General features: G+C 40.8%; 4 protein-coding genes across 4 annotated transcripts; 1 reads left to right on the top strand and 3 right to left on the bottom strand.

Moving 5' to 3' along the window:
* Positions 1-350: 350 nt before the first annotated feature.
* On the bottom strand, positions 351-2,479 carry LOC115762495 (protein late bloomer). Its single transcript, XM_030704732.1, has 5 exons — positions 2,289-2,479; positions 2,039-2,212; positions 1,400-1,555; positions 1,151-1,345; positions 351-518 (listed from the first exon to the last, which is right to left on the bottom strand). Exons 1-5 carry the CDS (start codon positions 2,346-2,348, stop codon positions 447-449), a joined length of 657 nt encoding a protein of 218 aa, XP_030560592.1. The 5' UTR covers positions 2,349-2,479; the 3' UTR covers positions 351-446.
* An 813-nt stretch (positions 2,480-3,292) lies between these two features.
* On the top strand, positions 3,293-4,183 carry LOC115762355 (renin receptor-like). The gene has a single exon (XM_030704524.1). It carries the CDS (start codon positions 3,293-3,295, stop codon positions 4,181-4,183), a length of 891 nt encoding a protein of 296 aa, XP_030560384.1.
* Positions 4,184-5,098: 915 nt separating this feature from the next.
* Positions 5,099-8,039, bottom strand: LOC115762499 (protein late bloomer). Its single transcript, XM_030704735.1, has 5 exons — positions 7,944-8,039; positions 7,611-7,693; positions 5,912-6,070; positions 5,510-5,845; positions 5,099-5,438 (listed from the first exon to the last, which is right to left on the bottom strand). The coding sequence occupies exons 2-5, from the start codon at positions 7,668-7,670 to the stop codon at positions 5,367-5,369; spliced, it is 627 nt and encodes a 208-aa protein (XP_030560595.1). The 5' UTR covers positions 7,671-7,693; positions 7,944-8,039; the 3' UTR covers positions 5,099-5,366.
* A 1,890-nt stretch (positions 8,040-9,929) lies between these two features.
* On the bottom strand, positions 9,930-12,165 carry LOC115762496 (23 kDa integral membrane protein). Its single transcript, XM_030704733.1, has 5 exons — positions 11,950-12,165; positions 10,719-10,877; positions 10,498-10,653; positions 10,236-10,442; positions 9,930-10,167 (listed from the first exon to the last, which is right to left on the bottom strand). Exons 1-5 carry the CDS (start codon positions 12,007-12,009, stop codon positions 10,096-10,098), a joined length of 654 nt encoding a protein of 217 aa, XP_030560593.1. The 5' UTR covers positions 12,010-12,165; the 3' UTR covers positions 9,930-10,095.
* Between the last annotated feature and the right edge of the window lie 204 nt (positions 12,166-12,369).

Raw genomic sequence — 12,369 nt, 5'->3', positions numbered from 1 at the left:
TGTTTACAAAAGCGTTGAGTGCTTTTTTTATTTTTCTTTTCTTTTTTTTTTTTTTTTGTGGTCGTTACTCAAGAGACACAATTCCCAGCAGCTGTGCCCCGCTGCCCCGCCCGCCGCATCGTTCCACAACTGCGAATTGTTTCACATGTATTTTTATATATATTCAACTTTAAAGGCAGCCCATATATCTATCCACTTAGCCGCTTATACTAGATATGCCATGGCTATAAGTAGTTTGGAAAATTTACAACAACAACAACAATTCAAATAGGAAGAGATTTATAGCATTTAAACGTATTATATTAACTGAGTAAGTTTTCGTTTGCAAACGTTTTGTACGATATTTATTTATTTATCATGTGTAAAATGCCAACACTTATAGATGCTACGTTTAAGTTTCAATTGCATTACGAGCTATTGATTAAATGGGGGGTGGGGCACATCTTTCAGAAACGCTCGCGCCGCAGTTTATTGCGCACGGTGATGCCCAGGTGGGTGGCTGTGCCCAGAGCGCAAAGCTGTGCAGATGAAAGACAGAAGGTGAAATTGTTTAAATTTCAAAAAAAAAAAAATCGCTTACTTCGTTGCGCTGAAGATCAAATACCCTTATGGAAGAGCAGAAAGTGTGTGACATATATCTATGGGACTTAAAATTTTCGTGAAATGTTTCTAGAACTCAAATAAATAACCTATTTTTTTTTTTATTTCAGCTGTTTTATATAGTTATGCGATTTCGATTGGATGTTGTAATAAAGAACTTCGCACAGCTGAAAAGTCCTTCAGTGGAGTCTTCTAATTACAAAAAGTAAGTTTTCATTCAAACTTTTTGTTTTCTACCTTTCGTTCCTATGTTATCTATATATACAACTACTATATAAGTGATCCAATGTGGATATATATCTGACATGTATACTTCCTGCAACAAAACAAACAGGCAGACATAGTGATATCGAGTACACTCTATATACTCTCTCTCTCTCTCTATATATATATTGTTATGACCCCGCATATATCGTGCGACAAAATTATTATGCTCTTTATGTTCCACAAGGGTATGAAGAATTGTTTTCAAAAATCTTTTCTTGGCCCGCCTAAGCCAGCCATAAATTATTGTCTGTAATGATGTTAAGGTCGGACGTTGAAAACTTGCCTCGAGCATAAACAGCAACCACTTGATGATCAGCCCGTTAATGACATTGTCTGTGGCATGTGCCTGCACAGCGTCCAAGCAGCCGCCGCTGAAGAGTTGACTCTGCACCCGTTCCTTATGGCCATAGCAGCTGAGCGGAAAACCGGACCCCTGGAGTATATAGTCCTGTGGCCCGCTTTGGCCACAGCATGTGTACTGTGTCGAAAAGGAATGCGTGAATCATTTGTTAACTGTACTCCGCCGGCTTACCTTCTGCTCCAGATAACTAATGCGTTCCACGTTGCGTCGCTGATCTGACCAGAGAGCTAGGAAATCCGCACGTGCCCGTTCCACATAGTCCGTGAGATGGGCAGCCGCAATTATATAGATTTGCAAGCCGATCAATATCAGCATGCAGCTGACAAACTACAGGGTATACAGAGACTGTTAGGTAATATCTATATAAAAGTTTTTTGGGAGCTTGAAAATTTGAGCTGCAAGTAGGGAAAACAGAGGTTCGGACTAGCAAGCCAAAGGTCGCTGGTTCAAATTTTATATGTTATAATTCCAAATGATATAAGCTAAGCCAACAAATTTAAAAAGAAGCACATAAATTCGAGCTTCAGGACGGTGCTTAGGGAAAACAGAGCGTCGGACTAACAAGCGAAAGGTCGCTGGTTCAAATTTCATATATTTTTGCTATCATTTCAAATGAAATAAGCAAAACCAACAAATTTAAAAGGAAACACTTAAATGGCAAGGAAATAGATCTTTAGTTTTAATATGATCGGATTTGTACCTATGTATATGAAGTTGGCTCGAATAGCATAAAAAAGTTTGGTAACACTTGAAACTTTTCAACAGAATTTCTACGAACCGTGCAATGCCGATTATTTGCATCAAACTTACGCTCCAAATGAGTCCCAGCGAAATGCGCGCGCCCGCAAAGCAGCCCAGCAAGGAGCTGAGCACCACAAAAGAGCCCACAAATATCTGCACCACGATGGCGATATGCTGAAAGCTGCCCGGCGTGACGTTGTTCAGCTCGTATAGGGACAGTGCAATCAATGTGACGCCAACCAGCTGCAAATCAATCGGGCCGTGAACGTCTTGTGCAATGCCACAGGAAATAACTCATACGAATATTACGCATACGCACCGATAGCAGCACATTCAGTGCGATAAGTATGGCTTTCAGGCAGGATACACGACTGGCCATGTTCGCAACGCAAACCAATCGATAGTGCGTCCAATTGCGTTTCGGTAACTTTCGTTCGTATGATAACAAAAAAAACCAAGTAGTATATGTGTTGTAAATAATAAACGCGCTCCAGCTCCAGCCCTTTTGCCAGACACGTTCAACTACGACTAAACGACGCGCATTTATTTTGAAATTATGGCGCCCCCAAAAAGGCCAACAACACCCACCAAACAGCACGGCAATCCGACTGTCTGACATTCGGCTCGCTGTTTGTTATTGGTGGCTTCTTCTGAGAAATCAACGTTCGAGTGCTGACTCTTCTTGTTGCTATACCCTGTAAATGTTCAAAGCAGTTAGATAGATTGGTAGATTGAAATCAACATTCGTATGCTGACTCTTCTTGTTGCTACACCCTGTAAATATTAGGTAGTTGGACTGAGATTAGGCAGGTCCTGAAATAGTTGCTACTTTAATCAGGTTTTTATCATACTTACGCTTAGAAGTGGGAAAGCCCCACAAAAAAAGTTCCAAGCAGAAACACATTCAAATATCTTGAAAAATACCTAAGTACAGGGTATCTGTGAGCTCAACAGCTTCACCTATGGCCATAATACTTGTTGTGCTATTAATGTTCAGTCTCTTGGCGGAGCATTTGTCCTATATAGTATACGTACGTAAGCGTTCATTGATAAAGTGCGCAGCAAAATGCCATTTGTAAATGATACTGTGATAAGGATATGATAAGGACAACAAAAGCAATGAGCGAAACCAAGCAACCTTTTCTTAAGGAACAATTTAGCTGGTTAAAACCAAGTGGGCGGGGAGAAACTTCTTTCTGTAAGGTTCTATAATAAGCTGAGCAAATATTCGAACTATTGAAAATGTTGTCCAATTTCTTGACTTTTTCGCTATTTATTGCTCTTGTACGTGGCATCGGCGAGTTAAGCGTGCTGCAAAGTCCGATGTCAATGGAATTCACCGGCAGCGATTCACTGGAGAGTTTTTACGTGGGCGATGTACTTCTGGCTGCATTGGGCAATAGTGTGACTGGCAAATCCGAGTGGACCGGACTGACCATCAAGGATCCCTTTCAATTGGAGCAGACAACGGTGATTCTTGTCCATGTGAAGGGAGTTTATCGTGTGGCGACGCCGGGCAATTACATGGTATACGAACTGCTTGATTCGGACACCGCGAATTCGATTGATAATTTCATAGCACAGCTGGAGCCCGGCACAGTTAACGATTTCAATTTTATTAATCATAATCTGGGTGTCTTAACGTACAGGTCCTATTTTGGAAATCAGGACGTGCCCATGGCCGAGCCCATACGTTTCTTAAACCCTCGCGATTATCTGAGCCATCAGAATTTTCTCGAGGAGGTCGGCTATATGAATGCCATTGCGGGGAACTTGAGCGGCCTGCTAAAGTCCTCGCAGGTGATCGTCTTTCGCCTATCGCTGGATCGCATTGCCAAGGTGACCAAATACACCATACTCTTTGAGGCCAAGCAACTGGTCGCCGCAGCGATTGCAGATCTCCTGGCCGCTGCGAGGAATATCAGCAACACCTTGCTTTTCGTGCAGACCACGGACAAGCAGATGTCTGCAAGCAGCTTGAGACACGGCAATAAGTCGCAAAACTCGACAAATCCGTTCAAAAAATTCAATGGTTTCGATTATCCGATTATATGCAACATTGTGGTATGGCTCAGTCTGGCATATACGCTCTCGCTCGCAGTCATTTGCTATGTAATTGTCAATATCGATCCTGGCAGGGATTCAATCATCTATCGCATAAGCTCTGTCCACAATTTCCGCTCAGACGCAAATCAACATAAGAAGAAGCACTAAGAGTTGATAGATGTGCTGTTAAATTTATTCTAATGCACTAATTAAACGGCCAATATATGTTCACAAGCGATAAGAGCAATTTTCATTTGTAATTCGCAAACGGTTTAAGCGCTGGCAAAGATAAACACAATGCGTCACTTGAGGGCTCACTTAATATTTTACTTAGTAATATGCAAAAGCAAAAAATCCAATTTCCATTTCCATATATATAAACATTTCAATTAGTTAAAGATATCACATAAAGCGGCAACACTCAATGGTTCGCATTGGATCATCAGTTTTGGCATACCCTAAACTATGTGCCTTGTTTACCAATTAGCCAGCCCTCGTTTTGGCCAAAACGCATGCCAAAAAAGCAAAACAAATTTGACAAATAGACGCTAATACATATTTACATGTGTCTGTAGCTAAGGTATGAGGCTGGCAGATGAGCAACAAGTTGTCTGCCTCGGCCAGCGCATATTTTCATTTTGGCCCGGCCCGTACGCATTTTCCTCTTTTTGGCCTTGAACATGTGACGTTGCTCTATTTATAAACAAGCCAAATTTTGTTGTATCTTTGAAAACGGGAATCGTAGTTGAGAGCGCGCTCGCACCACGTGTGGTATACGCAATATTTTGAGATTTAACAAAAGAATCATAATAAGGGCTATAAAAATTCGCTATAAACTCTGACGGCATTGAATACGTTTCATGCGGCCAGATCGAATTACTTTATCATATAGCAAGCATGGGAATTGGTTTTGAACAAAACTGTCAAATTCTTATATGGCGAGCTTTACTGTTATTCCCATAATTCTTATTCTTATTCCTTATAATTCTCAACAAGTTTTTCAAAAGGAACTTTTGATAAGTTTCGCCTCACCTAATCCCAAAAACCCAAAACAAACGCTATCATTTATTAGAATACACGCACAAACACATACATATTTAGTTTTATTTGCTTTATAAACAGTTCAAATAAATTAAAAATTATAAATTAACTAAGTACTTAGCTTATGTTTGTAGCATTTGAAGTAAAGTTTGCAGCTTATGAATTGTATGCATATAATTTTTGTTTGGTTTGTTTGGTTTTTTTTTCATGATTAAAAATAAAGATTTATGCTCGAATAGGCGGAGCACAAATCAAATACTTAATATCCTGCCCCCGTTTTGTACTTGTCATCTGCCGCAACAGTTGGCCATTAAAATTGCATGCGCCGCTGTTTGTTGCGGAAACTGATGGCCAGAAAGACGGCCAGCACAAAGCACAACAGCTGCAATTGGTAACACGATTATTAATGTATTCAATATGTAGTTGTATATTCAATATATAGTGGACACCCACCTCGAAGGCCACCAGCACCCAGGAGACAATGATGAAGCGCCGCTTGTCGCTCTCGTAATGGCACTGCAGCTTCTCGATGCAGCCCTCGACAAACAGGTGCTCCGGCTTCTGCTGCAGATCGGCATAACAGCTGGGCGGTATCGATTGCCGTAGATGGACATAGTCCTGGGCGCTTGTCTTGCCGCAGCACTCGTACTTCTGCTGCAGTCCGTCCATGTTGTTCGCCTGCCAGGCCAGCTCCACGGTCTGCTGGGCGCTCTGCACCTCGAACTGATGCAAGAACATGCAGGTGCTCACAATTTGCGGTATGGCCAGCACCAGCAGAAACACAGCACTCTACAGGGAGAATATTGTACAGTAATTACTCGCTATAAATGCAACAGCTGCACAGTTGAACCCTACCGTTGCGGTCAAACAGACCGATTCGCGTATGGCCGCAAATATGCCCAGAAAGGCGAACAGCACAATTATCGCGCAGGCCACGTAGGCGGCGATAACAAACTCCTCGCTCTCCGTATCCGAATTGACGGCTATCCAACCGATGGCACCCACTGCGAGGAGCTGTAAGATTAACGCAACATATCAAACTGGAAATTCTACGGGTGAGTCATCTGACAATATATACTACATAGGATGCGAGCACAAGGTCCAAGTGCAATATTATGAGTTTGAGTCGAAATCGAAACGCTTTTCGCAATTTGTGGCACATTAATTGAGGTTTGTCAAATGATACAAATATATATAAATATATGGTATATAGAGATACCATATATGTGGCACAGAACCGCAGAGCGCGTCACTTGAATGATTTCTATACTCCTTCAACAAAGTGAAAAGAGTATATTGGTTGTGTACAGAGTATACTTATTTTGTTAATTCTCGCTTTGAACCTTGGAAAATGTATTCAAGCACCACAAACTCCTTTAAAGCTCAAATCGTAAATTTATATTTTACAGAGTTCTACAGCTTAAGTGACCAAATTTGGACTGGGAACGAGCATAGCCTAGTCTGTTATACCCCACGGCAATAATTTTAAATTTTACCTTTTTTACTAGCAGAGAGGGTATTAAATTTTGTTACGACTTACATCAAAGCAGACACCTACAACCACATTAAGTCTATATATATATATACATCTGATCTGTAAAAACAGGCTGAGTCATGGCTAGGAACATTCGGTCAAATGATCATAAATTGGCTTATGCGTGCTAGGGTATTTAATGTTCGAGAGCTTTTCACTTTATTTTCGTTCTTTGTCTGAAGACAGTCAATTGGTTGATTACATTCGGGCGGGGGTGTTGTTTGCGCCAAACACACCCCGTTTGGCATTGAGGGTTGAGGTTGAGGCCTATGCCTGGATTCGGATAACGCTATATAGGTCAAACTACAAGTAAGTGTAGTTTGCCATGATGACATCATTCGACAGCCAGAAACTGGTGCAATTGTGGGCGCAGGGCGTCCGTTTCCTGCACAAGCACAAGACTTGGACTCCCCGGCCCAGTCAAAACAAACCAAAAGCTGCAAGTGTAAACATGCTAGCTATGGTAACAGGGGCAAATCTCAGGGGGCGGGCAGGGGCTAGTCAAGGGGGTGTTGTGCGATGCGTGTGTGTATTGGCCAAAGACCTGTCGTCGACGTGGCTAAAGTGTGTGAAACTGACAAATGACAAAATATTAAAAATACAACATGGCCAAATATAAGTGGCCATACGTGGGTTTGTCTACTAAAGACGTGGAGGGAGGGGGGGTGCAAATAACATTGGGGCCATGTGCATGTGAGAATTTTTGAATATTCTAGCATCTTGCAGAACTGCGGTCTAGCCTTATTAAATATATATTTGGTTAAATTCGGTAGATAGCCCAAAAGCTGATTTCTTTTCGCTTTCATTCTGGGGCCATATGACATCATGCTTGCAAGTGGTTTATTTCCTTTTATTTTTTGTTTTTGTTTTTTGAATTGAATGCATCAGTGAAATAATAAATGTCAATGAAATATTTAAATAACAATTTGTGCATGTGTGTGTGCATTTGCATAACTTGCTCTGTCTCGCTTTTTGTTATATATACAATTTTTGTTTTTTTTTTGTTTTATCAAAACTTACCGCCAAAATGGCATTCAGCACAATGGAGCTAATCTTGACGGTTTTTATGGCGCAGCCCATTTTTCAAAATTGACTTTGGCAAGCTGAAAATTGAAAACAAACTTTTAATATATACAAATACTAATTCAATCACTTTTTACTACAAAACTAAATAGTGTTCATCGATAATAAAATGCATTTAAATCGCTTTGAATTGGATTTAAGTGCAATTTTGAAGTTATGTTTATTTTTATTTTTTAATAATTGTGCATAATTAGCTGGGAGCTCATAAGCATATGAAATTGTTCTCAATTTACACACACACACAAATATCATAGCACAAAGTTTCTTAACCTTTTGACTTCCAAAACAACAAAGCGCTGTTGTTTGTTTTCGAAATAACAAAGTAAATACTTTTTCAAATGTACTCGAATCCGTTTCAGAGACTGGCGCGTTCCGCGTTTGCTTGCAAACTGAATCCAAATAAAAAAGTTCGTTATTTTCAACATTCAAAACGCCTCACACACACACACACACACGCGCCCGCTCACCCACAAGCACTCTCTCTCTCACACACACACACATGCGCAGCAGTAGCCATTGGTCACACACAAACACAGTCACATCTTAAGAGAGAGCGCCAATGCGCTCGCGCAGATGAGCGCTGCTCGGCTGTGACGTCACCGTCAATCGCTCAATACGTCATATTGTAAAGCGGAACAAGTGCTTCTTCTTCTTCGTGCTGCAGACTTTTGGGGATGTGAATTGAGTAGCGGCTGCGAAATAAAGCTAATTCGGCCATATCCTTGCAGGTTTTAACGTAAACGTCTGAGGATCAAGCAGTTAGAGTCTTTGAGCGCATACGAATAGCTCCCTATTATCGCAGAGCTCGTCAGGACAATTTGAATGTGTTCTGACCAGCGGAAAGCACTTGCCTTTTCGAATTGTTGGACACTTAACTATCCAGATTCTATAAGGTTTTTGCCTAAATAAGCGAAATAAGTCCTTATTGGAAATATTTCTCTAAGTCGGCCGTATCCTTGCAGAATTTCAAAGGACATCTTTCATTAGGATCGCGAGAAAAAACTTTATCGATCAGCATTCAAGGATATGGGGATCATCTAAGAATACAACACACAAGTCCTGTTCAAAGGACTTTCGTCCTTTTAATTGCATATGTCGAATCTGCAGGATTCGAATTTCCTTTTAGCCAAAGGACATCGGGATTGTCCTACAAATGGCCAAGATATTCAAATTTTTGTGCACAAGTTCTTTTATAACAAGCGCGGAGCCAGATTGCTTTCCGTTGCGCTGCCAAATCAAATTAAACGAGATTATATTTAATGCCCTTCTACTCGATTTTCAAAAACTCAAGTAAGCGACGCAGGTTTCAGGCTGTGACCGCAAGTGTTTTTTTTTTTTGTCGTGTTTTTTTTTGTTCTGTTTGTTGTATGTCTGTATGTATGTAAGTATGTATGCATGTTTGCATGTATGCATGTACGCATGTATGTATGTATGTATGTATGTATGTATGAATGTACGCATGTATGTACGCATGCATGTTAGCATGTATGCATATACGCATGCATGCGCATGTATGCATGTATACATGCATGCTTACATGTGTGCATGTGTACATGTAATGTAATGTAATGTACATGCATGTATACATGCATGCTTACATGTGTACATGTAATGTACACATGTGCATGTGTACATGTAAGCATGTATGCATACATGCATGCAGGCATGGATGTGTGTGCGCGCGTGTTCGGGCATCTTATGCCAATCGAAGACAGGCGTACTTTTTGCTGTGCTGCAATTATCTGCCCCCTCCTACTATCAGATAGCAAATATTTATGTGTGTACATTTGCAGTTTAGGGTAAGCACATTTTTACATATATTTCTATATGAAAATAATCATATTAAAATCAATACTAAATCAATGCGTACTTTTGACTTTTTAATAAATTTAATTTTATTTCAAATATATTTTTTCAAGCTTGTTGCATTTGCGGTTCCTACTTAAAGCTGTCAAGATAAAACTGCAGCTCTCTCGCTCTCCTTCCCTTTCTCTTCCCCACTTTCTCTTAATATCTGGCCTTGGCCATGGGTGTAAACTTAAATATTGTAGATATCATTTTGGGGAGCTAAGCTGTGCCAGCTGCTTTCCCGCAGATGGGCTAGAGAGCTTAATCAAGCGTGTCGTCATTGGGAGCGCGATAATTTTTGGCTTTTTTTACCCCCACGTTTCGATTGACTTGCCTAATTGATTTGAAGAGCTTGCACTGTGGAACAAAACGCGATGGCTAGCTGTCGAAAAATGAAAGCAATTGCAATTGTTTATTCGAGCTAAGTTTATATTTAATTCATTTGATTGCTTGGCAAGTGAACACATGGCGCTCTGTGCGGTTCAAAGATTGCATAAGTAGGTACATTGGTGACACTTATAGATGAGGTACTAGGAGTACAATTCGACTGACTTAGTTCTGGCTAAATATAAAATTAATAATTATAGCGACGTCTGCGATTCGAATAGTGTATGGCTAGTATGATCGCCAGTCCGAGTATTATCAGCTGAAAGCAGACAAATTGTAAATGTTAGAGCGCGAGGCAGTCGGGCAGCTGACGGCGGAGGCACTTACATCGAAACCCAGCAGGCCCCATTCAAAGTAACGCGATGTGCTGGCCTCATCAGCAAAGGCCGCCTCCACTTTGCTCAGACAACCATCTGTATAGACATTCAATGGATTCAGGCAGTTGTTGCCCTTGCAACAGCTCGACGGCACTGTATTATTTCTATGCCCAATGGCAATATAGTCGCCAGCTCCATAGCGTCCACAGCAGGAGTACTATGCAAACGAGTTAACTTTAAATTGGAAACACTTTTAGTTAGCCAGCACTCACCGTCTTCTGTATCAGATCCATGCTGCCCGGCTTGGTCAGCTCCAGTTGCCAATGATCCTCCACCGTCTGCATTGCATACCTCTTGAACACGTCGCGGGTATTGAAGAAGATGAAGACGGCTATCAGCACCAGCAACACCAACAGCAGCGACACATACTACACAACAAAGAAGAGAAGTCTTAACCCAACTCTGCAAAACTCGTATCTATTGAAATACTCACCGTCCAGAGCATGCGCGACGATTCGCGTATGGCCCCAAAGCAGCCGAACATCGATATCAACAGTATAATGCCGCCCAGTACCATGATGCCGATGGCATATTGCTGCGGCATGGCACCCCAGCCAAGGCCGCCAAACACGATGACCAATATACCAAGTATCTGAAATGTTCAATATGGCACATAGAGAGCGTAAATTATAGAATGGCAGATTTCAGTATAGTGAATCATTATTCAAAAGTGGGCGTTTGGTTACACGCCCTCCCATTTCTACTGAGAGGCAAACAAATTATTGTTTCTATTATACTTAGTATTGCCTGAGATTCGAATCTGGATTCTCATTATTCTATATTATCTACCAAGGATCTCAAGGATTTGGATTCAGAGGGTTCTTCTCACACATACACCGTTAATACTTTTATTCATTGCCAATGCATGATCTAATTGGACATATCAGAGCTGATGTCATTACATATGTGAGCATATCGTCATTTTAGCAGCAAATGACTGGTTCAGTTAACTACCAAGCACATCAAAGATTTGTTTCTCTTAACTTTTCAGAGGGTTGTCTTCACACATATTCCATAAATGCATCAGACATTGCCGATTTCCGCAACTTTTCTTCAAATGCTTAAACTCATTATTTCTGATGCATGATATAATTGGAAATATCAGAGCTGATGTCATGAAATATGAGAGCATATCATCATACTATACAATATTCTGGCCAATTTGTGGTTTTGAGCACCAAAAAGAAACGAATGTAGCTGCTTTCATCGCCAGGTGTTGACATTGGTGTCTCGTGTGTTTTCTAATCCGGTTTCTATTACGATTTTTTTTTCTTCGGTTTTTAATTATTATACTAAATCTGAAGGCATGACGTCGTTGTCGCTGGTCGCTTGTTAACAAAGAAGCTTTCCAAGCGGCTCAAGGAATGCAAAAAGCCACAGACAATAGACACAGATACTCGCACACACACGCCCGCTCGCTGAGCGCTAGAAAACGCGCATGTATGTGTTTTTTTAGACTAACAATAATAGTCGTGAACTAAGCACGCATATACAAGATGATATCATCTGGTGTTAGGTAGAGCTACAAAAAGGTTTGTTCGTTTTTTTTTTCTTTTTCCTGATGTGAAACATTTTTGCCAATATGGCATAGCAAATGCAATGCTTCACATTTGCCAATGCCAGATGTTTCACTTGAAAAACATTTGAAAACTTTTACAACTTACCGCCCATAATGCATTGAAGAGGAATAATGAGTATTTAATGGAGCCCGTAGCGCAGCCCATGATTGCAACTAATCAAATTTCTTACAATAATGTTTGTATATAAACAAATGTGGACACGTGCAACAGTTTGTCGAAACAAAAAAGACAGAAAACAACAACTCGACAATGTACTTGTTTTTAAGCTATTTTTATTTTTTGATTTTTAATTACAGCCGAGAACTGTGAGCGCAGACGGTCGCGTACGAACTACAACTGAAACTGAAACTGAAACCGAGGCCCGAAGCTGGCGAGCAAAGAGCACAAAACGGCACAGTGGCACGCGGAGCACCACCACGGAGCACCACTGAGCACCACAGTGCAAACAAAAAGACGGTAAACAAACATGAAAAGCAAAAATAAAAAAGCCAAAATCAAATGTCA

Source organism: Drosophila novamexicana, unplaced genomic scaffold (assembly GCF_003285875.2).
Source record: "Drosophila novamexicana strain 15010-1031.04,08,12 unplaced genomic scaffold, DnovRS2.1 tig00000564-arrow-pilon, whole genome shotgun sequence".
NCBI classification, from domain to species: Eukaryota; Metazoa; Arthropoda; class Insecta; order Diptera; family Drosophilidae; genus Drosophila; species Drosophila novamexicana.
The sequence above is the reverse complement of the archived record's forward strand: the minus strand, read 5'-3'. Positions and strand labels throughout refer to the sequence as shown.